We start from the raw sequence: 22,683 nt of genomic DNA, 5'->3' as shown, positions 1-22,683 counted from the left end.
CATTTTGAGAGGTGAAGTAGGGTCAAAGTTAAAAAAGCTATAAATGAAAACACCAAAACATACATGTTTAACTATTCCTGTAGATGGCTAGCTTTGAAAGATTTTTCCTCCTCATCAATATTCATTTGGTGAAGTAATTACAAAAATAAACATAAGCCACTCATCTCACTCTTGGCTGGAGGTAGTATTAACCTGGTGGCTAAAACGAGCTTTACAAGCAGGGAGGCCTGAGTTCTCCCATTTATCTCTATGACCTTTAAGTCATTTAGCCCTTCTGAGCCTCAGTTTCTCATTAGTAATACAAAAGTACTGTTTCCCATTTTAGTGCATTATTGTGAACAGAAAACCAAAAAAAAAACAGCCCAAATTCACTGCTGTCAAGTTGATTCCAACTCATAGCGACCCCTCCTTGGGTTTCTGAGGCAGTATCTCTATGGAAGTACATTGCCCAGTCTTCCTTCCAAGGAGTGGTTAGCAGTCAAATGCCTTAGGTACTACTCCACCAGATCTCCCAGGATGAATGTAAAACACTTAGCAGACTCAAGCATTTCATGAACTTTGAGAACTGGTATATATTTTGAAATTACAGTAGGTTAAATATATTTAAAAGGCACTCTTATTTTGTGATAGAAGGATGATAGGAAGCTAGTGAGGAGAGTCCATTTGCCCCTAAAGGAAAATCTTGATTGAAAATATGAAGAGTGTGTGTGAGTATATGTGAAAGTTAAAATGTACATTTTCCATATACAGACACAGCCAGAATTTTGTTTTGGTGATTTACTCAGTTTAGCTGGTAATGACAAATTGAATATTTTCACACAATATTAAAATAGGAGATTTTGTGGTCATCCACTTACTAAACATAAAAGACATCTACTGTATATTCTTACCAGCAATGGGTGTATGAGTGAAACAGGAACTCTGGTGATGGAGTTATTATAAAGTACTTGGCTGCTAACTGAAAGGTTGGCAGTTGAAATGCACCAGTCATTCTATGGGAGAAAGATGGGCAGTGAGCTGTAAAGATTTCAGCCTTGGAAATGCTGTGGGGCAGTTCTGTCCTATGATGTCAACAGGAGTCAGAACAGACTCAAAGGCAATGGGTGTTTTTGTTTTAAATGAATAATGAATGCCAAGATGAATCAATCATGAATCCTGCAATCAGGTAGTGTATGATGTGGCTGTGGAAATAAGGTATGTAAACAATTGATACAAATATAATGAAGAGGACTTCCAGTAAGATGGAGGAATATGCAGACAAGTGACACAGACCCTCTTCAACAAAGAAAAGAAAAACCAATTGACGAGATACAGAAGATAATCATGGAGCCCTGAGCTTTGAAAGGAACTATACAGAAGTGGATTGGGCACCAACTAGTGGGAAAACCTGAAGGAAAACAGTGAGTACAGAGACATTTGGAGCTGCGGACTGTCAGCTACTCTGACGGGACCAACAGCCTGAATATTTCCAAGTGTTGGGACCTGAAAATTGACCTAAAGATCAGCCCTGGTCACCAAGGGCTGCAGGGACGACTGCACTGGTGGCCTATGAGTAGGAAGGGAAATAGTAAGGAGGGAGACAACCTGAGCTGTTGACTTTCCACTGTCCAGAGGGCGCAGCCATTTTGATTGTTTACATGCAGCAGCCATTTTGGATATTTAAAGTGATGGAGGGCACAGCCACTTTGAATGTTTAAAACCAGCAGCCATTTTGGATATTTAAAGTGACCAAGGGTGCAGCCATTTTGAATGTTGACAGGTGGTAGCCATTTTGGATTTTAAAGTGATAGCACTCTCATTAGGATTCCAGGGACCTAAGAATAGGCTCTGCCAAGGTTGGCAGGGACATACAAGAGGCCGACAACAGGAAGGGAGACAGGTGGTGAGTGTATAAGTGCTGTCAACTAGTGAATAGAGGAGCAAAGTACCCTGCTTGTGTAGATAACATACAAACAAAACGAAAATTGTGGGCAAGTCACTCAACATACAATCACCGATTAAATATAAACACAAAAAACATCACAATGCCTTGGAGACAACAGAGCATCACAGTCCACACAAAGAAGCAAGATAAAGCAGGAGAAACAAGGAACCAGGATATAGACCCAAAACACATCCCTGAGGAAGATGCAGCATTGGAAATCCCTGATAAGGAATTCTAAAGAATTATATTTAGGTATCTTAAATGAATTGAGAGACAGATCAAGGAAAACACGGAGAAAACCCTAGAACAATTTTGAAAGGCAATACAAGAACAAAATGATGAAAATAAATGAAAATTTAGAAATGATATAAAATCTACACACAGAAATCCAAAAGATTAATACTAAATTTTTAGAAATAGATAAGACATTGAATAGGCAAAGGAGCAGAATTGAATCAGTGCAAGACAGAATTAGGGAGATTGAAGGCAAATACCTGAACACTTTTTTGGAAAGGGATAAATCAGAAAAAAGAACAAAACAAAATGAAGAAAGCCTAAGGTTCCTGTGGGATACCATCAAAAGGACAACCAAGCTTAGTCTTATTGGTTGCACCTGGTGGTGCAGTGGAGTACTAGGCAGCGAACGAGAAGGTTGGCAGTTCAAACCCACAAGCTTCTCTGCAGGAGAAGGACGTGGCAGTGTGTTTCTGTAAAGAATTGCAGCCTTGGAAACCCTAAGGGGCAGTTCTACTGTGTCCTACAGGGTCACTATGAATTAGAATTGATGGCAGTGGGTGTTTTTTTTTGGGGGGGGTGGGGTGGGATGCTGAAGAGCCTTGGAAGTAAAGAAAACTGTATGAACAAAGATCTAAGCTTAGGGCCAAGAGTGAAAATTTTATTTTACTTGAGAGGCATTAGAGAAATTTAAAAGGTCTAAAATAATTTGTCCATGGTTCTTTAAATAATAATACAAATGGTTCTCTTTTTTCCCACCCTAAACCACATCACTCATTCTCATCAGTAGCCATGGCTTAATGAAGCTGTCATTCTTATGTGGATAGTAGAGTATCGATTAGAATCTCCTTGGAGACTTAGATGTGGGGTTGAGGTGGAAGAAGATGTAATTTGAAAATGGACGCCCCTCCCCAATATTCTAATATATCTCTTTACTGAGAATCACTGTCTCAGAAATAAATTTTCTACCTTTTAAAAATCATGAAGTAATATCAAATTGCTTCCCCTAAAAGTCTGTGCCAAATGAGCCTTGAAATCTTGATGTAACTTTGTGATAAAGACTGACTCCTTTTCTTGGATGCTTTCAAGTCCCACCATTCCCCCTTTGTCTTCTGCCACACATCTGGGCAAGCTGGAAAGAAAGTCTGTGCTCCCTCTTTTGATCCCAAGAGGAAGTTCAAACTACACAAACCTCAGCCTGCAAGTGGGAACCTTCCCTCCACTCCTGCCTCTGCCCCCTGCCCCCATAAAAGCTAAGCCATTCTCTTCTCCCTGCTTCCAGGTCATTTTAGCCCTGATTGGGAGCCCCCTCTGCTCTCTGAGAAAGTGTCAACATGTGAGTAATAATCCTTTCTGTATCCTCTGGGTGTTAGTGAGGCAATGTCAGTCTCAACATCTGAACCAAATGTTAGGTGTATATAAGGGGGGTCCATCATACTATTGGAGGGCAACAATGAACCGGTAGAATTGAAAACTTAATAACATAAATGCAAATCTTACCAATTTAATTTCTGAGCAAGCACATGAATAAAATATGTGTTATCAAAATGGCATTCAATATTTAACCTTAAAAAACACAATAAATTTCCATCCTTTTCCCAAAGGATCTGAAATCTGTTTGGCAAATTTAATGATTCTGTAAATGTATTGGAAATAAAGTTAAAATCTCATAGTTCAAAGAGTAGTAGTGGTGGTTGTATATTGATACATTGAGAGAACTGGAACAAAAATAGGCACACAAACCCTGGACTGTTAATTAATTGTTAGCTTTGTTGTTGTTTGCTGTCGAGTCAACCCTGACTCATAGGGACCCCTCCTTGGGTTTCTGAGGCATCACTTGGGTATCACTATGGAAGTAGGTTGCCCAACCTTCCTTCCGAGGAGTGGGTGGTGGGTTTGAACCACCAGCCTTCTGGTTAGCAATCAAGTGCCTTAGGCACTATGTTACCAGAACTCCTAAAAAGGAAGGAGCTCCTCAGTTAGCTAAGTGACAGCAAATGATTAAATAAAAATCTGGGAAATATGTTCTCTTTTCTTCTGCTCTAGTGACTGTGGCCACATGTGCCTGTTTTCCCCCTTGATGAAATGGGATATTAACTCCAACCTACTTCCTATAGACTAGGCCTAGGAACATCCTGTAGCATTTTATATCAGTGAACATCCTGTAGCATTTTATATCAGTAAAAGCTGAGCTGGCTAAAAGTAAGCATCAAGGACAGTGTTTATTCAAAATAAACCCTCTCTAAATGAAAAGTCAGAAACAATGCTGGGTGTGGATAGGGTCAAGTAATTCTCTAGAAACAAGTTGCAGAAGGGTTTGTTTATTCTGGAAGATCTTGGCTTCTGTGACTTCAGTTACCTGTGCCATTAGATCCCAGACTTGTAGTTTTCAGGTCTCACTTCCCTGGTGATCACCAGACTGGCATATATCTAGTTGCCCACTCGATGTTGCCAATTGTTTATCTCTTAGGGATCTTACACTCAGCGTATACAAAACTGAACTCAGCTCCTCCATATCTGCTCCTATTCTTTTGTTCCACCAAAGGAATACCAGCTTAGATCCTGTAACTGAATTCCGGAACCCTAGAACCATCTCTAATCATCTCCCCTTACCCACCATTCAATAATGAAGTTCTGTTTATTCTAACAACTTAATATTTTTCATAGCCATTTATTCTTTTCTTCATCCTCATAGCTACCAAATTTACAGCTGTTATTATTTGTCTCCTGGAACACTTCTAAAATTCCTAACTGATCTTCCTGACTTTGGTCTAGCATTTCCATATACTACTTCCCATTCAGCTAATTCAAGCCTCATCCCATACCAGCCACAGTCAAATTGTAAAATGCAAACACCAATAATAAAAGTATATAAAACCTTCAAATGAACTCTAGTCACTCCTAGTAAAAGTACAAATTCTTTAACATGGTCAACAAGTCACAGAGTGATTGGTTTCCTGCCTATGTCTAGATTTATCTAACCACTGCTCCCATCCCACCCTAGCATTTTGCTTCATCTACATTTATTTTCCTTGTCTCAGGACCTTTTTTGTACCTACTTTTATTGCAACCTGAAACACTTTCCTGCTTCCTGTCCACCTTTGTTAGGCAAAATCTTACCTCCTGGACAAGTAGTATATGAGCCCATTACTGTAAAAAGACAGAAGAGTTTGCTTGGGAAAGGGAACTCACCTAGTAGGTTACTGGGATGGGGAGGGAAGGGGAGGGATTAATTTCGGGCTAGTTGGGGCCTACATGCTGACGTGAATAGAGGGAGGGATATACGGGAAAGATATCTCACCACCATGATAACATTAGGAAATGGGAGGACACCAAATTGTGCACACAGAGATAGACGACAGATGCTAATACCAACCAATGTGTCCACAATACCACATTGCCATTAACACCAAACACTAGGCTATACAAATAAACATATAAACACCTGAAATGATCAGACAGGGGTCTGTGAACAGAAGTATACTCTAGACCAAGGATAGATTCAGCTGAGGCTAATATTGCACAGACACCAGTGATACAAAATACCTGCAATCCTTACAGAAACAATAGAAGACAGACAGAGTAATCCCTCACAGACAACCAGACACTGTGGGAGAGAGAGCCAATAGATCCACTGTCTCAGGACCATAGTACTGGGGACAGCAGACTCAATTGGCACAACAAAATACATAAAAGTGTTGCTCCACATCCTAACTGATGAGTAGTGGCTAGGGTCTTAAAAGCTTTCAAGTGGCCATCTAAGATGCAGCTAAAGGTCTCCTAGTGTCAGAAGTGAAGAAGAATGCGAAAAAACAAAACAAAACATCAGGGCATTTAGAAGCAATCAGCCCTAGGACATAATGGCCATGGAGACCAGAAGAACTAGATGGTGCCCAGCTACCAATACCAACCACTCAGGAAAGGATCAAATCCAGAGATCCTGGATAGACTGGGAGGAAAAATATGGAACAAAATCCAAACTCAATAATGACCAGAATTACCGGTCAGATAGAGTATGGTGAGACCCCCAATACTATGGTCATGGGATATATTCTGGGCCTGGAATAAAACTTATCCCCAGAGGTGGGCTCTCAGCCCAATAGTTAATAAGATGTACACACAGACCACTCAACCCAGCATGATGCACCCACATACTCTATGGTAATACATCCCTTAGAGCAATAGACCATGGAACACCAGAGGACCAACATTCAAATAGAGGAAATGCAGGACAAACAGGAGTGCATAGATATGAGGGGCACAGGGGGAGGGTTATAGGGTGGGGAGGGGAGGAGACTGGGTTAGGGTTGGACATGGCGAATGGGGAATGAAACTAAATGTATGCATTACATTGAATGTAAAACAAGCTCTTAAAATAAAAATAATAATAATTTTAAAAAAAATCTTACCTCCTTCAGATCTCATGTAATGCCTGTCTTGATCCACCACATCACATTGTTTGAGTCAGGTGACCACACCACACGTCTTATAGCACTTATGGGAGCTCTGGTGGTGTAGTGCCTAGGGCATTTGACTGCTAACCAGAAGGCTGGTGATTCAAACCCACCAGCCACTCCTTGGAAGGAAGATTGGGCAATCTATTTGCATAGTGATAACCACCTCGGAAACCCAAGGAGGGGTTGTTATGAGTCAGATCCGACTCCACGGCAGTGAGTTTTTTAGGAGCTCTGGTAGCATGGTGCCTTAGGCATTTGAGTGCTAACCTCACTCAAGCTGGCTGTTCAAACCCACCAGCCACTCCTCGGAAGGAAGATTGGGCAATCTACTTCCATAGTGATACTGCCTCCAAAACCCAAGGAAGGATCACTATGAGTTGGATCCAACTCCACAGCAGTGATAGAATAGCACTTACCACATGGCAATTTCCTGGTTACTTTTCTTTCTCCCAGACTAGGCTGTGAAATCAGGGAAACATCTAATATACTGCTACATCCACAACATCCATCATAGGGCCTAAAATATAGTAGGCACTAACATTGTAGCTGAATAAAACAGAAGGGCAGCTTAGCTCCTACACTGATACCTATGAGCACTTTGGGTCACATTCAGCACCAGATGTTATTGTGCTTCCTGCCCTTCCTACCATCTGCCTCTCTGCACCACTAAGTCTAGCTGCAACAAAAATGGACTGGGGTTGAGAGGTAGATTTGCTCTTCCTCAGAGAAATGATCTCAACTATAAAATAGTTAAGTTTAGTTCCCTTCTGGACTCAATTCAAACTTTGTCTTGGTGCAAAGTCACCCCTCGGAAAGAAAGCTGAAAAAATACCTTCCGTTGTATGTTATGTGAATTATAGCTCAAGAAAACCTTTATCCACCTCCCTCCCAAATAAAAGACACCATTGGACACATGGTCTCTTGAAGGGCCTCTCAACACACCTCCATGGGTGCAAGAGGGTGGGACGGAGCCAGATGGAGTCCCGAATCTGTCACAGATTTTTGAGTCAGTTGATTCCATGGCAATGGATTTGAGTTCTGTTGTTCCTGTTTTTGGTTTTGAGTAAGGTGCTGCTTCTCTCAGGAACTCCATTTTCCCATCTGTATTAATAAGTGTGTCAAATTAAGAATCAGTCTCATTGTAAATTTCAGTGATTCTGGTGTCCCAGACTTGAGGAACTTCTTGGGTCAAGATCTCCAAAAGAGCATCCCATGTCCCTGGGTACTTGTGGAATGGGAGTAAGCAGAAGTGGTGCAAACCCTAGAACCCTAAAGAGGAACCCCCAGGGTTTAGGGTAGACATGTCTGATGAAAACAACCCAGGCAGCTCCAACCCGGTGGATCTCAATCTCTTAAGACCTAGCTCAGAGTCTGCATCCTGACCCAGAGCTATAGTGTTGCTAGGCAACAAGAGCCAGCTGGCTTGCATCAAGCAGGCTTGAATCAGGCTGGCTCTGCCTCCTTTCAGGAGCCCTGGTGTCACAGTGGTGAAGAGCATGGCTGGTAAACAAAAGCTCGGTGGTTTAGACCCACCAGTGGCTCCATGGGAGAAGAGGACCTGCTGATCTGTGCCTGTGAAGATTATAGCCTCGGAAACCCTATGGGGAAGTTCTATGCTGTTACATAGGGTTGCTGTAAGGAATTGACGAGGACTGGAGCTACGATCTACCTCTTTTCTCACTATTCCTGACTAAAATTTCTAACTTTTGTAAGAGGAAGAGAAATGCCTCTTGGGAGGAACACTCTTTTTGGAGTGCTTAAATAAGTGATGAGAGGATTAGATAAGAAGAGATGGAAAAAAGAAGGGAAGAGAGAATACCCCTTACCAGATGTGTGTCTTTGGGTTTACACGCACTCCTCACTTATCAACATGGTTAGGTTCCAAAGGCCAGGTTGTTATGCAAAAATTGGTGTTATGTGAAAATTGAAGATCATTATATAACATCATTACATAACTACCAAACCACTAAGAATCATGGCCCAACCAAGGTGACACATAACCTTAACCATCACAGCCAGCTTTCGTTACTGCCACACGCATGTTGTTAATGTGCAAGTAATCGGATAGTAGAGTTTTTCACTGTTGTAAATGTGAAATGTCGGATAACAAGACAGCTAATAGGTGAAGAGTGGGTATACATCTGAACTCTTCTGAATCTTAGTTTCCTAGCCATAAAGATGCCAACTGTTACTGTGAAGAGTAAATGAATTGTATATAAGAAGTTCCCATCACACCACTGGCTTACAGTGGTTTCTCAGTACATAGTATCTTTTATTGTAGGGAGGCAATAGGGATTAGTGGACTTTGGAGTCAGACTGTCCTGGGATGGAATCCTGCCTCTGTCTCTTGCCAGTCAGGTGACCTTGAGCAGATCAATTTCCTCATTTGGAAGATGGAAATAACACTCTGGACCTCACAGGTTGTTATGGAGAAGATATGAGATCACGTGGTTATTTGACCCATGGAAGGAACTCGACACATGGAGGTCATCGTTGCCCTCTTTTACATTGCCCCCAACTCTAACACATTTTTCTTGACCACTATCAGTTTGGTGTCCAGCTCTGCAAACATCTAACCCATGACTGGCTTTAGAAGAGGGCTTAAAGCTTAGACTCCTGGGCCCAGGACTGGAACGAGTCGTATCACTATGCTTTTTTTTTGTTTTGGAAAACTATTATAATCATTGTTATCACTGACATAATTCTGTCTCATAATAATAATAATGAATGATTATATCAGCTAATGTCTCCTAGTGCATATGCACTATGCATATGCAAAGTGCATATAATAAGCACTTTATGCACATTGTTTCATTTAATTCTCACAACAATACTGTGAAGCAAGCATTGTTACACCCATTTTAAAGGTAAAGAAATTGAGGCTCAGGGAACCAAAAAGCCTTGCTCTAAGTCATACATATGGCTGCTGGGAGACAAGAGTCACACATAGCCTTATATGTGTGTTGTTATTTATTGGAAACTTACACCTTTGTTAAGGAGGCGGCGGCCACAATGACTTACATGCACTGAGTTCCTATTATGGGTCAATTAATCACATGCTCTCCTATCATCTTTATAGCAACTCTATAAGTTCCAGATGTTCATCTAAATAATTCCCAGGTACCCCCAAGCTGGCCCTTGTCTTCACTTGACACATTTGGATATTCACCATCTCCTACGCATGAGTTTTCAGCTGTGGACAGAGGCAATGACAGTTTCTCTAATTACTAGGGAGACTGAGACACAAAGACAGGCAAAGACATAGCCAAGAAGCCAATGGAATCTCTCAGGAGCAACTGGGTAGCTAAGAGGACCCAGGCACCACTGTTCCTAACTGGTTCCAAAGGACTTAGCATTCTCCAAAAGTACCGGCTTTCCTATATAACCAGCTTTATATCCCATGTTCCCTTGCCTGGAATCCCCTTTCTCTCTCTCTTTCCAGATGGCAAATGCCCACTCATTCTCTAAGGCTTTGCTTGGACATCTTCTCCAAGGAATCTTCCCAGCCACCACAGGCTGGGTTAGATGCCTTCCTCACAGTGTACTGCCTGCTCCTTTAAAACATGCACCTCTGCTTGCCTCTGCTGCAACACTTGTCAGAGGGTTGTAATTATCTGTTTACCCATTAGTCTTTCCCATTTGATGACAGCAGGGACTGAGTCTGGTTTACCTTGGCATCCTTAGCACCTTGGACAGGGCTTTTATTTATTTATTTATACAGAGAGCTTATTTATTTTTGCAGTGTTCCCTCTCCTCCCCTCCCACCCCTGGTAACCAACTACAGAGCCTTTATTAAGGGCTCAAAGCATTAGTGTGAGATAATGAAGGGGTGAGAAGGGAGGAAAGAAAGAAATGAGAAACAAAAGGGGAAGGAAGGACCTTTCGGTGTGGTATCTCAGAGAACTCTGTGTGTGAGGCTAATGTGAGGCTGGCAGGTTAGACGTGGGGGCAGGGTCGAGCCAAAGCTTCAGTCTGTGTATCTGTGTTCCTTCCTGACCATTCTCTTCTCACTAAGCATCTGAAGACAGAGCGACAACACAGGCCCGTATTCATCTCTGGTGGAATTCCACATTCTTAGGACAAGATTGCCGAGAGAAGGACCCTATCTAACCGTCCTGCTCCCTCAACCCTTGCCTCCCTTTATTGGAACTATGACAGGGGGTGAGTGTCTTTGGCCCTAGTTTGGGTAGAATCAGTGTGACTTGTTTATAACAGTGTCAGCCTCTTGTGGCTGCCTCTAAGAAAGGCAATGCAGAGAGTCTCCCATGCTTTGGGTGATAATGTATTTGTGTGTGTGCATGTGTGTGTGCGTTCCTTGAAATAAGATGGGCAGTCTGCCAAACCAGTGACCCTGCCATCTGTGAGTATGAATGGTGACGTGGAGTTTTTGAATTTGCTTTAAATGTTCAGGGCTGGGGAGACCCAAATGCTCCTAGCTGCTTACTAAATTTCCCCCTTTGTATATGCAGATTCTAATTGATTATATAAGTTTTCCTCAACTGTCCCATCTGTAGAATAGAACCAGCTAGCCTAGAATGGGAACGAAAAACGCCTAGGAGATGAGTCACCACTTTCTATTCATGACAGACATGGCTGAGCAATTAGTGCATTCTCTCCCACTGAGCCTGGTCCTGACCCAGGATCTCTTTGAACACAGAGTTCCAGGCAGTCCTATTCCACCCGATCATAACTGGCCCATGAAACGAAACTCGGGTCTGGCTAGGTGATAACAGAGGCCTCTTCTAGCTTTGACTTTTTAGTTTGGCTTTACCTCACATGGTTTGGGAAGCAATTGTGGGGAGGGGTTTTGGTGGGTGAAGAGATTATTTCCATCCTGGCACCAAGTTGCACACCTAACTCTGAGTCTTAGCTTTCCTCAGGTCTTTTAACTATGGATAAGAGAAACAGAACAGGAGAGCAAATGGTTTCCTTGGGTTTGATGCCAACATCTAAAAGAGCTCTCTGAGGCTGCTGTGGGGTAGTCGGATGAGTACTGACTTTGTGATTAAAGCAACCTGGGTTCAAATCCCTGCTCTGCCAAGCTTCCCGGTGTGAGCCCCAACAAGTCACCCCACCTCCCTGAGCTTCAGTTTCATCAAGCATGAAATGCAGATAATAATGTTTACCTTACAGACTTGTGAGGAGTAAATCGGATGAAATAATGGACATGAAAGTGTTTTGTGCGAAGCACCGCACTGAGCACAAGCAAAGGATTGTTATTCCTGGTGCACACCAAAAGGAAAAAGACCAGGATGGTCTATTCCAGATGGACTCAATCTAAATCCAGGAACAAATGCTGTTTTTGGTAATCTCATCTGGTGGAAACGGCAGTCTCATGAGCCTATTTGTGTTTAATGACCCCGTATCGTCTTTTTGCAAAGTTCTGAGGAGGAGTAAGCTGGCACTCTTCTCTGTGTGCTGCAGGCTACAATGCCCAGCTTGTATTTAACCTCCTCTGGTCTCCCTTCTCTCTCTAAGACAGTCCCCACTCCCTTCTCTCTCCAAGACACTCCCTACACAGAGCAGGACAGAAGAGGCAAGGAAGCCGAAGTGTGAGGGGAGGGGAAAGGATATGTAGTGAACTCCCACCAACATGCTAGGGAGCAGAGACTAACTAGCACAAGCCAACACACGGCCAGGCTGGGATCTTTAGCCCATGTTTTGGCTAAGGAGAGTGATGCTCAGAAGTGATGGAAGTGGGGTCACACAGTAAATGGAGAAGCCGGGTATATCTGAACCCAAAGCCAGGGTTCCCAGACGCCAACAAAGTGCTTAGAACCCCTTAAGGCTGCAGGAAAGCTATGGAACCTTTATTGGCAACTAAAACACCAACGCAGACAAACAGGACTTTGCCCATAATGCTTCAGCACGGATGATCCTCCCAGTAGTGCTGATTCATCTGCTCATTCATTTCAACCACTATTAGTGAACAGTACCTATAGGCCAGTCACTGGCCAGACTTTACACCACAGCACTTAGCCAAGCGGACGTGGTCCCTGCGTTTGTGCAGCTTATTGTCTAGCAATGGAGAAAACCAAAAAAGCCAAACCCATTGTGTGGAGTTGATTCCAACTCATAGCAACCCTATAGGGCAGAGTAGAACTGCCCCATAGGGTTTCCAAGAATATAAATTGTTATGGAAATAGACTGCCCCATCTTTCTCCCTCAAAGCGGCTGCTGGTTCAAACTGCAGACCTTTTAGTTAGCAGCCGAATGTTTTAACCACTCAAGTGTTTTAGCCACCAGGAAGGTTGGGCAATCCTACTTCCGTAGTGATACTGCCTCGGAAACCCAAGGAGGGGTCGCTATGAGTCGGGGCCGACTCGAGGGCAAACAACAACAACAACAACAACAACAAGGGAGAGATAGGCACAAATCAAACAAACACAGTAATGAATGTGAATTTATAAACTGATGTTAGTAATAGGTAGCCAAGGAATATTCAAGGAGAGAATGTGACAGAGGGGTCTGTCCTAGCCTGAGGCTTCTTGAAAGGCTTCACGAGGAAATGACATTTGAGCTGAGATCTGAAGTGATTTAGACCAAAAAAGTAGAAGTGCAGTTGCTTGTCTGTGGCTTGTTCTAGCACCTGAGGGAAGGTCAGTATGGCTGAAAGGCAGAGCAAGAGGGGAGACGGGGCTGACGAGGTGGCTGAGGACAGATGAGACCAGACAGGGCCTTGACAGGAAGGGAAGGAGTTTGGAAATTATCCTCAGGGCAATGATAAGGCACCGAGGGGCTTTCAGCTCAAGAATGTGATGACGGCTCCTTCATTTCAGAGAAGCTGTGTGCTTCGGATTGAAGGGAGCTGGAGAGGCCGCAGAGAGACCAGGCAGTCAGGCAAGTGGTGAGGAGGCTCCGGCTAGGGCCACAGCAGCGAGATGGAAAGAAGTGGGCAAACTGAGGAACTATTTGGGAATTGATAGGACATGGGATGATTTGGAAATAGAGAGGCAACAAGGGAGAGGGGAAGGGTGAGAATGACTCCGTTTTCCTGCTTTGTCTCTAGACAGAAAATGATGCTTTTCACTGAAACAGAAAAGACCTGGTTTGATTCCTGGCTGGTGCACTTCATGCGCAGCGACCACCCTTCCAACAGCGGAGGCGTCTGTGCTGCTCTGCCCGCCAGCTGTGGGCAGCGCTTCCACACTAGGAAGAAAGGCCTGACGACTGAGTTCCAAAAATCAACCAATGAAAACTCTAAGGATCGTTGTGCATGGGATTGGCATGAGACAGGGGGCTGGGCGTGGGGGGTGAGGTTTGGACAGGCAAGGGAGACAGCATGATAGCAAATATCAGAAGATGAAAAGTGGCACTATAAACTGGGAGTCATCAGTGTAGACGTGGTGAAACAGAGTAGCTGTGATTCGCCATGGAGACAGTCTAGGAAGAGGGGCTATAGAAGCGGGCCAAGTGAGAGAGCAACATCAGGGATTTGGTAGAAGAGGTGGGTGAGCCTGCAAAGCAGAAAGAAGGATGGGCGAGAGGGAGGTAGGAAATTTGGTATTAATGGAAGCAAACACAGAAAGTGCCTCAGGCAGGAAGCGGTCAACTCTGTGAAACGTTCTGAAAGGTCAAACAAGAAGGGAGCTGAAAAACGTCCTCAGGTCATTACACCACTAGGGAAGTACAACTTAACCTCTGCAGGTGGCAGCTCAGCTCACAGGCGGCCCCCTGGAATAGCTGCAGCTGTCTTTGAAGCCAGTTCCCTCAAGGGACTGAAAGCCCCAGAGAATTCACATCAGCCCCTTGGCCACACCTGTTCTCACAAAAGAAGGGGACATTTGACTATATTTTTCCCTTCTCCCCTAACCCTCAACCCTAGGGCTGCCTTTCAAACAACCAAATGCCTTTAAAAAGTAGCCTAGGAATATTTCAGCTGACATTCAAAAGTGCATTGCAATTCAAATGGAAATGCGGAAATTCATTCCCTTGGACAGTCTTGGGAAATTATAATGGAGATAAAACACCTTTTAAAGGTAGTGACAGGCATTTATCTGTGGGGATATCTCTATGCCGTGGGTTCTCCTCATCTTAACTCAAGAGCAGTGCAACCTTCGCAAGGAAAACATCCTTTCACGGAGGTCACTCAGTCTCTAAACTTGAAAAAAGGCATATTAATTGCACATTCTCTTTCATAGACTTTCTGTCTCCCCATTTCTCTTTGTGGATTTCATTTTATCTTTGTCTATCCCTCTTTGTTTTTCTGTCTCTGCCTCCCTCGTTCTCCTTCTTTCTCACTCTCTCACACACACACACACACACACACAACATGCATGGAATGACCGACTCCTTCACATACACACTTTCCCCTTCCACAGTCATTTCCTCTGTGAAAAAGAAAGCCACTGAAAATTCAGGAAACCTACCAGACTAGCAAATGCTGCTGCACCCATCCCTAACCTCCCAGGGTAAATTAAAGGTAACAGGAGATGACAAATGAGCAGCCATTTATTATCACACCCATACATATATGCAGGGACACAGAACCCCAAGTGGATGTGCCAGCCACAGAGAGGAGGTCCAATTAGGTGTTCAACCCAATCCATCATTCAATCTGCTTACTCTCATTCAGTTCAAACAATGACCCTGTGTTGTGCATATAGGAGAGTGAAGCAACTGTCTGAGATCACATAACTGATAAGTGGTAAAGCTGGGATTTGAACGCAGGTTCATCTGACTGCAAAGCTGGTGTTTTATCTCTACATGAAGAAGTCTTTATCCAAGGTAGCCAGAGAAAGTGCACCTTGATACAGAGAGCCTTAATCATAATATAAATGTAATATATAATATACATAATATATAATGTTTCAAAGTTACACCTAGGAAGAGAGTGTGAATATCAAGTCAAGAAGTGGAGCCCCAAATGGGAGAAAGACTCAAAACACAGGCTTACCAAGAGCACAGCAGTGTGTAGTGTAAGGATATAACTGGGTCAAGAGAGTCAAAATTTCACACAGTGCTTGGGGCGTGGCCTTGGGGCCAAGGTGATGGGTTAAAGGATAGGCTGAACCGTTTCCATGCTAACCAGGCCTGGGATTTGGAGGTCCAGGATGACTTCTGCTACTCAAGTTGCCTCCTAAGTCCCAGCTCTTCTGCCAGGCTTCATCTAATTGCCCTGCCCCGTGCTCCAGGGCCCTTCAGACTTGTGTAAAGACCAGAATCCCCCCCTGTGGTAGAAAGCTCTGTCTCCCTGCCTGGATCTTTCCAGTGCTTCTTAGCATGTCCAGTGCCCCTCTGGAATCAGTGTCTGACTCTGGGTCTGTTATTCTAAGTTTTATTTTGCCCTATTGCAGGGAAGAAAATGCATGGGCTATGGCCCACCACTCCTCTCTGCATCCAGGGTAGGCATTGCTAGTTGATCACAGCTCTCTTTTCCAGACATCCCAATGACTTGTTGGAATTCTCCATATTGTGCTCTAGACAGCCACTCCCAATTGATGAGGATGACACCGAATTGAAAGCTATGGGCAGTTGAATGATAGCAAAAGGGTTCACTACCATGTGCCAACTCCCTCCCCTTTCCCAGCAGTTAACCAGTGGATTAAAAGGAAAAAAAAAAAAAAAAAAAAAGGCTGACAAAAATGAAGAATGTGCGCCAGCTAAGACAGGCTAGAAATGAACAAGTTGGGGGCAGAATCTGTGTCTTATTCACTGCTGTATTCCAACACCTGGCACAGGGGCTGGCCAAGAGGAACCACTCAGGAAATGTTCAGTTCACCAAAGAATTAATGAATGATAAATGTGGCTTTCCCCTGCATGAGGCACACTTGGAAGCACTCAGGGAATGAGAGTAAAATAAACCTCCTCTGGGAGATGTTTCAGTCAGACACGTTTACTCCACCTCCCTTGGCTTTCTAGCAATTTCCAGAGGCTGCCCCAGATTGTGACAGCAGCCAGGCTCTTGGTGTTAGTAAACTTGGAAAGGGTGGGACATTTGGTTCTAATGTCTGGGGACTTTGGATCCTGGGTGAAGGAAGCACTGGGGCTCAGGTAGGGATTCAAACACGGTCTCCTTCAATAAAATAAACTCTGTGACCTAATAAGCCCCTTTCCTGGTCTGGGCCACAGTTCTCCTTCTGTAAATGAGAAGTGAGAAGCCTTGCCTTCTTTGATGGGAGGATCGAAGGAAGGCCATTTATGAGCTGTGAAGGGCTGCCCAAAGGCCATGTTTGCCATGCATACCTTAGTTGATCTCTTCTCCCTGGCCACCTCTTCCAGCCTTGGTCCTTCCAAACCAGAAGAAACTTGTCCACTGACTGTGGCTAAATGAAGATTTCAAAGAATGCTGGAGTTCTCACCCTCTCCAGCTTGAAAAGACATTCACAGGAATTGTCCTGTTCTTGTGACATATGTGGTTCATAGAGAGGTCCCATGTCAAGAAGGGTCGGAACCAGAGCTAGAATCTTCAGCTGATGCCCACAATTTTGGTTGTATTTTAAGCTACTGTTTGCAATTGACTGTTAACCAGAAGGTTGGCAGTTCAAACCCACCAGCCACTCCTTGGAAGGAAGGTTGGGCAATCTACATCCATAGTGATACTGCCTCAGAAACCCAAGGAGGGGCTGCTATGAGTCGGAGATGACTCGACGGCACATAACAACAACAACAACAACAAAACATGCTCTGCATTTTAATTGCATTATCTCCATTCATCCTTCCAAAAGTCACGCAAGAGAACTATGGTCCCTCATTTCACACAGGACATTGAGGTTCAGAAGTTACTTTGCCCATGACTATGTGGCTGACTGTTAAGAAGAGGTGTCAGGGCTTGAAATCCTGTCTGTCAGATTCCAGTGCTCGGCTCTCTCTCCTCTTCCCCCAAGCTCTGCCCCCAGAGTTATCAGCCTCCAAACCCAGATTCAGTCTGACCTAGTTCTTCATGGGCCCTTCTGGACCAGATGTCAATGGCACACCACTCATGCCTGGAGAGAGAAGGGATGGCAACTACCTCTGAGTCCAAAGAGTTCATTCCATTCTGTAGGAGCAAATTCCCAGCTTCTCCCTAGCATCACTCCCAAGTTAAATAAATCAATCAAACCAGAGTGTGCAATAATAGACTCTGGGTGTCACAGCAGGTAGACACAGGGCAGAAGAAACAAACAGGGAATGTTTAAATTGACCGCAATCTGTCCTGAAGGTCACTACCTTATGCTTTTCTTGGGAGTGAACATGGATAGGGGAAGGGATTTAAAAAAAAAAAAAAAAAAAAGGTCTTTTATACTATAAGCCCAGAGAGGAAAATTTACCATTCCCTATTTACCTTGCAAGTTTGTGGCCAAGCAGACCTTGAACAGAGAGGTCCCAGATACTTTCCAGCATTCTTTCCACACCCCCTTCCCCATATTACTTGTAACAGATTCTGTGAATCGACTTTATAAGGAACGAGATGTTTCTGGAGTGAAAGAGTCAAAGGCCTGGAGGCAGGTGGGTTTGAACTGCAAGCCTTCTGGTTAGCAGTCAAATGCCTTAGGCACTAGGCCACCAGAGCTCCTAAGAAGGGAGATGGGGGTGACATTTGTCACCAGAGTGGTGTCCCAGGCTCCAAATGTGGGATGAGGCAAATTAGTTCAACGGCCCCAGCCAGCGATCGCAGGGTTCTTATAAACATAACCTAATTGCATTACTTCAAAGTCCTGAAGCTTACTGCCCTGTTTAATGATGTGTCACATTATTTATATGGTAGCACAATGGGACTTCTATTGATTTAATGCACTTCCTTAAAGACCGTCATTGTCATAGCCATAAAACGGAGCTATTTCCAGACAACTCAATTATGTCTCCTGTGCTTATAAACCACCCTGTGCCCCATGCAGTTGCACACAAGAGGCAGGAAGGTACAAAACCATGACTTGGGGTCCATGGCCCTGAGGGGCACGAGGCAGGGCTCTGGAGAGGCAGAGGTAGGTGGGCTGGGTGCTTGATGTAGTCAGAATGTGTGACTGCATGGAGAGCCCTTGCTGGAGTGTGGGGAGTATCTCGATGCTGTCTTGGCCCTTGGACTTGGAGCAAGTCTCCTTCTCTCCTTGGGGTTTTAGTTTTTCCTACAGTGAAATGGAACCCTGAGTTTAATGAGAGCCCTAAGGCCACTTCTGGCACCCATGTTCTGTGGTTTTATGATTAAAGTTGGTTTAGTCCCTGAGGATAGATAAACCTGGGGAGGAACTGAGTTACATAGAGCTCAGCCGTATGAATAAGAGGAAACAAGTTTTTAACATCTCTCCTCACCCTTTCCCTCAACCAAGGGTCTTTCTTTTTAAGTAAATTGGTGATAACAGTAATAACAATAATAGGAAATAATCCAGTCTATTTGAAAGAGGGAAGAACCTGAGCATTTGCATCCGGCCAGTCTTCAGTCCTGCCCTGGCCTTGCTAGTTAGCATCTGTGTGCCTGGGGGTACCTGACTTGGCACATAGGAGACTCACTTTCTCATATGTGAAATGGGGGCATGAATACATGGATCTATTAAGAATGCATGTATACACATGTACAATATTCCTAACTTTCTCAAAATGCTGTCACAGAAACCATGTGTCTTTCATGTGGGAGGTAGACAAGAAGAGCTACTGAAATGCCCATGCCACAGGAAGGGAAAACTGTGGTAGGAAGGGTATGACTTGCCTAAGACTGGTGTCCTGCACCAGGTCTGGAGACTGCAATTCTGATAACAGCTGAGAATCAGAGGGAAATAAGATCTGGTGACCCTCCCTGAGCATAAAAGCCTTTCCATGGGACAGCCTAGAAACAGCCCCCGCCAGACATGTGGATACCCTTCCAGAAGAACCCAGGGTCCTTCTTGGGTTCTCCCAAGAAGCCTGGAGAGAAAAAAGTGTCAAAGAGACACCACCACCACCACTGCTCCCACTCCCCCTCCAGGATGAAAAATAAAGAGGCTGCTGTGACAGGGCAGAATTCTGGAGTCCAGAGCACCAACTCTGAAAATGCCTGAACTGAACGGTTCCTGAAAATCAGTGTGTATGACCACTTCATCTTCCCCATGGTGAGACTGAAGCCCAGAGAGGGGACACACAGCTTGGACATGGCAGAGCCAGGATTTAGATCCAAGGGAGGTCAGTTATCTCACCAGCATCCTTACCTCTACATCACACCTGGCCACCACCTCCAGCAAGCTCTCCAGGCTTACCTTTCTGATACTGGAGCCACAGCTGTTGCTGGACCTTCTTGCTGGGGAAATGGATGATGCAGGTGAGCTCTGAGCCATAAAGTGCCTCTGCGATGTAGTGGGAGCCATAGTGCTGGATGAAGGACAACAGCTCGTCCCGACTGCTCTCCTTGGTCAGGATCTTGAGGACATTGGTGAACTCTGGCAGGGAAGAGCACGAGGAGGTATCAGAATTGGGATGGTGGTGGCCACAAAGTTAAAGGGCAGCAGGCCCTTTTGAGCTTGTCCCCTGTGGCTACACTAGTCCAAATGTGTGTGTACATCATTCCCCTCCTTACATATTAAAAACGTCCTCTCTCTGGTGGATACATAAGACTTTACCCAAGAGAGAACTGGTGAGTGGAAGGCCTAAAACTTGGTGACCTAGACCATTAGGGTCTTGAAAGTCACAACTGGGAAGCCAAAGCTAGTATCTGCTGAGGAACTAATGTGTACCAGGCATTCTGCTAGAAGCTTCACCCACATCGTCTAATTTAAGCTTATCCACAACAAACCCCATTATGCAGATAGGCAAGTCAGATCTCAGAGAGAGTTAACGACTTGCCTAGGTCCTCCAGCCAAAGGAGCTGGGATTCAAACCCAATCCTGTCTTCCTTCCCATGCTCTTTCCACTGTACCAACAAAACAAACCAAATCAGGGCTTGGGTTGTTCCTTTTTATTGTGGAGTCCTGGTGCCATCATTCGCCTAGTCCACAGATCTGATCCCTGGCTTCACTTCCTGTAAGATCTCTTCCCTTTCTGTCTCTGCTGTTGCCTTCCTAAAGCAGGTATGTTCTCTCCCTAGATCGCCAAGAGCCTCTTTGCTGCTGCTGCTGCTGTTGTTATGTGCCATCGAGTTGGACCCAACTCATAGCGACCCCTCCTTGGGTTTGCAAGGAGGTATCACTATGGAAGTTGATTGTGGAAGCAGATTGGCCAATCTTCCTTCCAAGGAGTGGCTCGTGAGTTTGAACCACCAGCCTTCTGGTTAGCCTTAGGTACTATGCTACCAGAGCTCCCCTTTGCTGCTGTATTTCCTTCTAATCCTACACTAAGGAGGCCTGTAAGGCTTCAGCACCAGCATGGGGCCAGCACACCATCACTCAGTCATGGCTGTGCCCCTTCCCTCTCCTTCCTCAAACCAGCTCATGACAAAGCTATTCTTCCGCAAGCATGAAAGGTTCCTGGGCTCCCCCTGGGCCCAAGGTCCTTAACTGGGCGTTCAAGGCCTCAAAGTCATCTCCCACAAGCCATCCACACCATTCTTCAGCTCTAATCAAATCAGTTTCCTTACTTCTCTTGAGTGGGACCTGTGATCTCCATCACCCATTCCTCACTCACACCCTCCACACCGTCAACACACACACACACACACGCACACGCACACGCACACACCACCCTCTGCCTGAACTGCGTCCCTGAGTTACACCTATAGTTCATGGACCTGGGAATTATCCCTTCCCTAGGCAGCCTTTCACACCCTCCTGCCCCTACAACATGCACCCCCTTGATGGCAGAAGCTCTGTCTCATTTGTTTATTAATCTGTACCTGTCCTCCCTGAGCCCCCGCAGCCCCAGCCCAGCACAGTTCTTGGGACATGGCAGGCACATAGACAGTGATGATTACAAGAACCGAATTTGTGCCGTGTCAAAGTAAAATGTAAATGATCAAGCTCCTCTCCAACATTAAAAATGAGCTCCAATTTGCCAGCATTTGATTTACAAGCAGGTTTTCAGGAGCACAATTATTGATTAATTAAAGCAGATACACCTTTGTAGTCCTAATAGGAACATCACAGTCTCACTCACAAGTGCAGTGTGAGGGGTGGTAGGCTAAACAGAAACAGGACTCAAAGAATGAGAGCTTGATTAGAACAAGCCCTCTCCATCAACCTGTTAACTCCTGCAACTGGGTAATTAGTACAGCAGTGTCAATAATGAAGAAGTTTCTGTTAAGTAATACATAACAAGAGCGTGGAGACGCCCTCTGGCTATTTATCCAGGCAGACAAAACTTAAATAACCAAATCGCTACTCTGTTCCTTGTTCTGACACTTATGAGCTGTATGACCTGGGACAAGTCACTTAACCTCTCCCCTCCATGACCTGGGACAAGTCACTTAACCTCTCCCCTGGTCTCCTTATCTGAAGAAAAATGAGGACAAATAATGCCTTCCTCATCAAACCTATTTACTGCTGTTGAGTGAGTTCCACCTCATACTGACCCTGCAGGATGGTGTAGACCTGACCCATACGGTTTCCAAGGCTGTAATCTTTACAGAAGCAAACTGCCTCATCTTTCTCCTGCAGCCCTCCTCATGGGGTATTGTAAATCCTACATATAAAACTTTATAAAGTGCTTGGCAGATGTCAGCAAGAATTATTATTTGTACTTCCCAGAAGGTGAAATCTTCCAATTCACAGGCTAAAAGAGCTCCATTTTGCTGAATGCACAAAGTGAGATTGAAAAAGAAAATAAAAGAATTTGTGGAGAATTAGGGGATACGCAGACAGAAAGCCAGGGTGAGGGTTGTGAGTGAGAGCCAGGGTAGAAACCAGGCCTCATCTCCCCAGTCATTCATTCCTTCTTTCTTTATTTCTCAGGTTTCACTTCAATTTTCAGTCCTTCCTCAAACATGAGCACAGATGATACACTGATCCTCTGTTCATTTCCGGGGACATGGGTCACAGAAATAAATAAGACCCAAGCCCTAATCACAATTCTCAAGTCAGTAGGGAACACGGGCAAGACTCAGATACAAAACCAGCGCTGGCCAGTGCTTTAACAGCGGTAATTGGAGCAGCGGAAATGCCTTGAGCCGTTCTCCTGCGGGGGATGGGGAACTGGGCTGGTGTCACAGGGTGCTGCAGAGTATACTGCTGTGCAAAGAGATCCAGACAGAGG

At 44.6% G+C, this 22,683-nt stretch overlaps 1 protein-coding gene across 1 annotated transcript in view; it reads right to left on the bottom strand.

The window, feature by feature from the left end:
- Positions 1 to 22,683, bottom strand: part of ASTN2 (astrotactin 2) — a 1,259,674-nt gene that overhangs the window by 359,757 nt on the left and 877,234 nt on the right. The window contains exon 18 of the mRNA XM_042780380.1: positions 19,761 to 19,940. Coding sequence (XP_042636314.1) covers positions 19,761 to 19,940 — 180 coding nt within the window. The remainder of the gene's footprint in view (positions 1 to 19,760; positions 19,941 to 22,683) is intronic.

Source organism: Orycteropus afer, unplaced genomic scaffold, assembly GCF_000298275.1.
Source record: "Orycteropus afer afer isolate SDZICR_OR568_19922 unplaced genomic scaffold, OryAfe1.0 scaffold00037, whole genome shotgun sequence".
Lineage (NCBI taxonomy): Eukaryota > Metazoa > Chordata > Mammalia > Tubulidentata > Orycteropodidae > Orycteropus > Orycteropus afer.
This window is presented reverse-complemented; position numbering and strand designations above follow the sequence as displayed.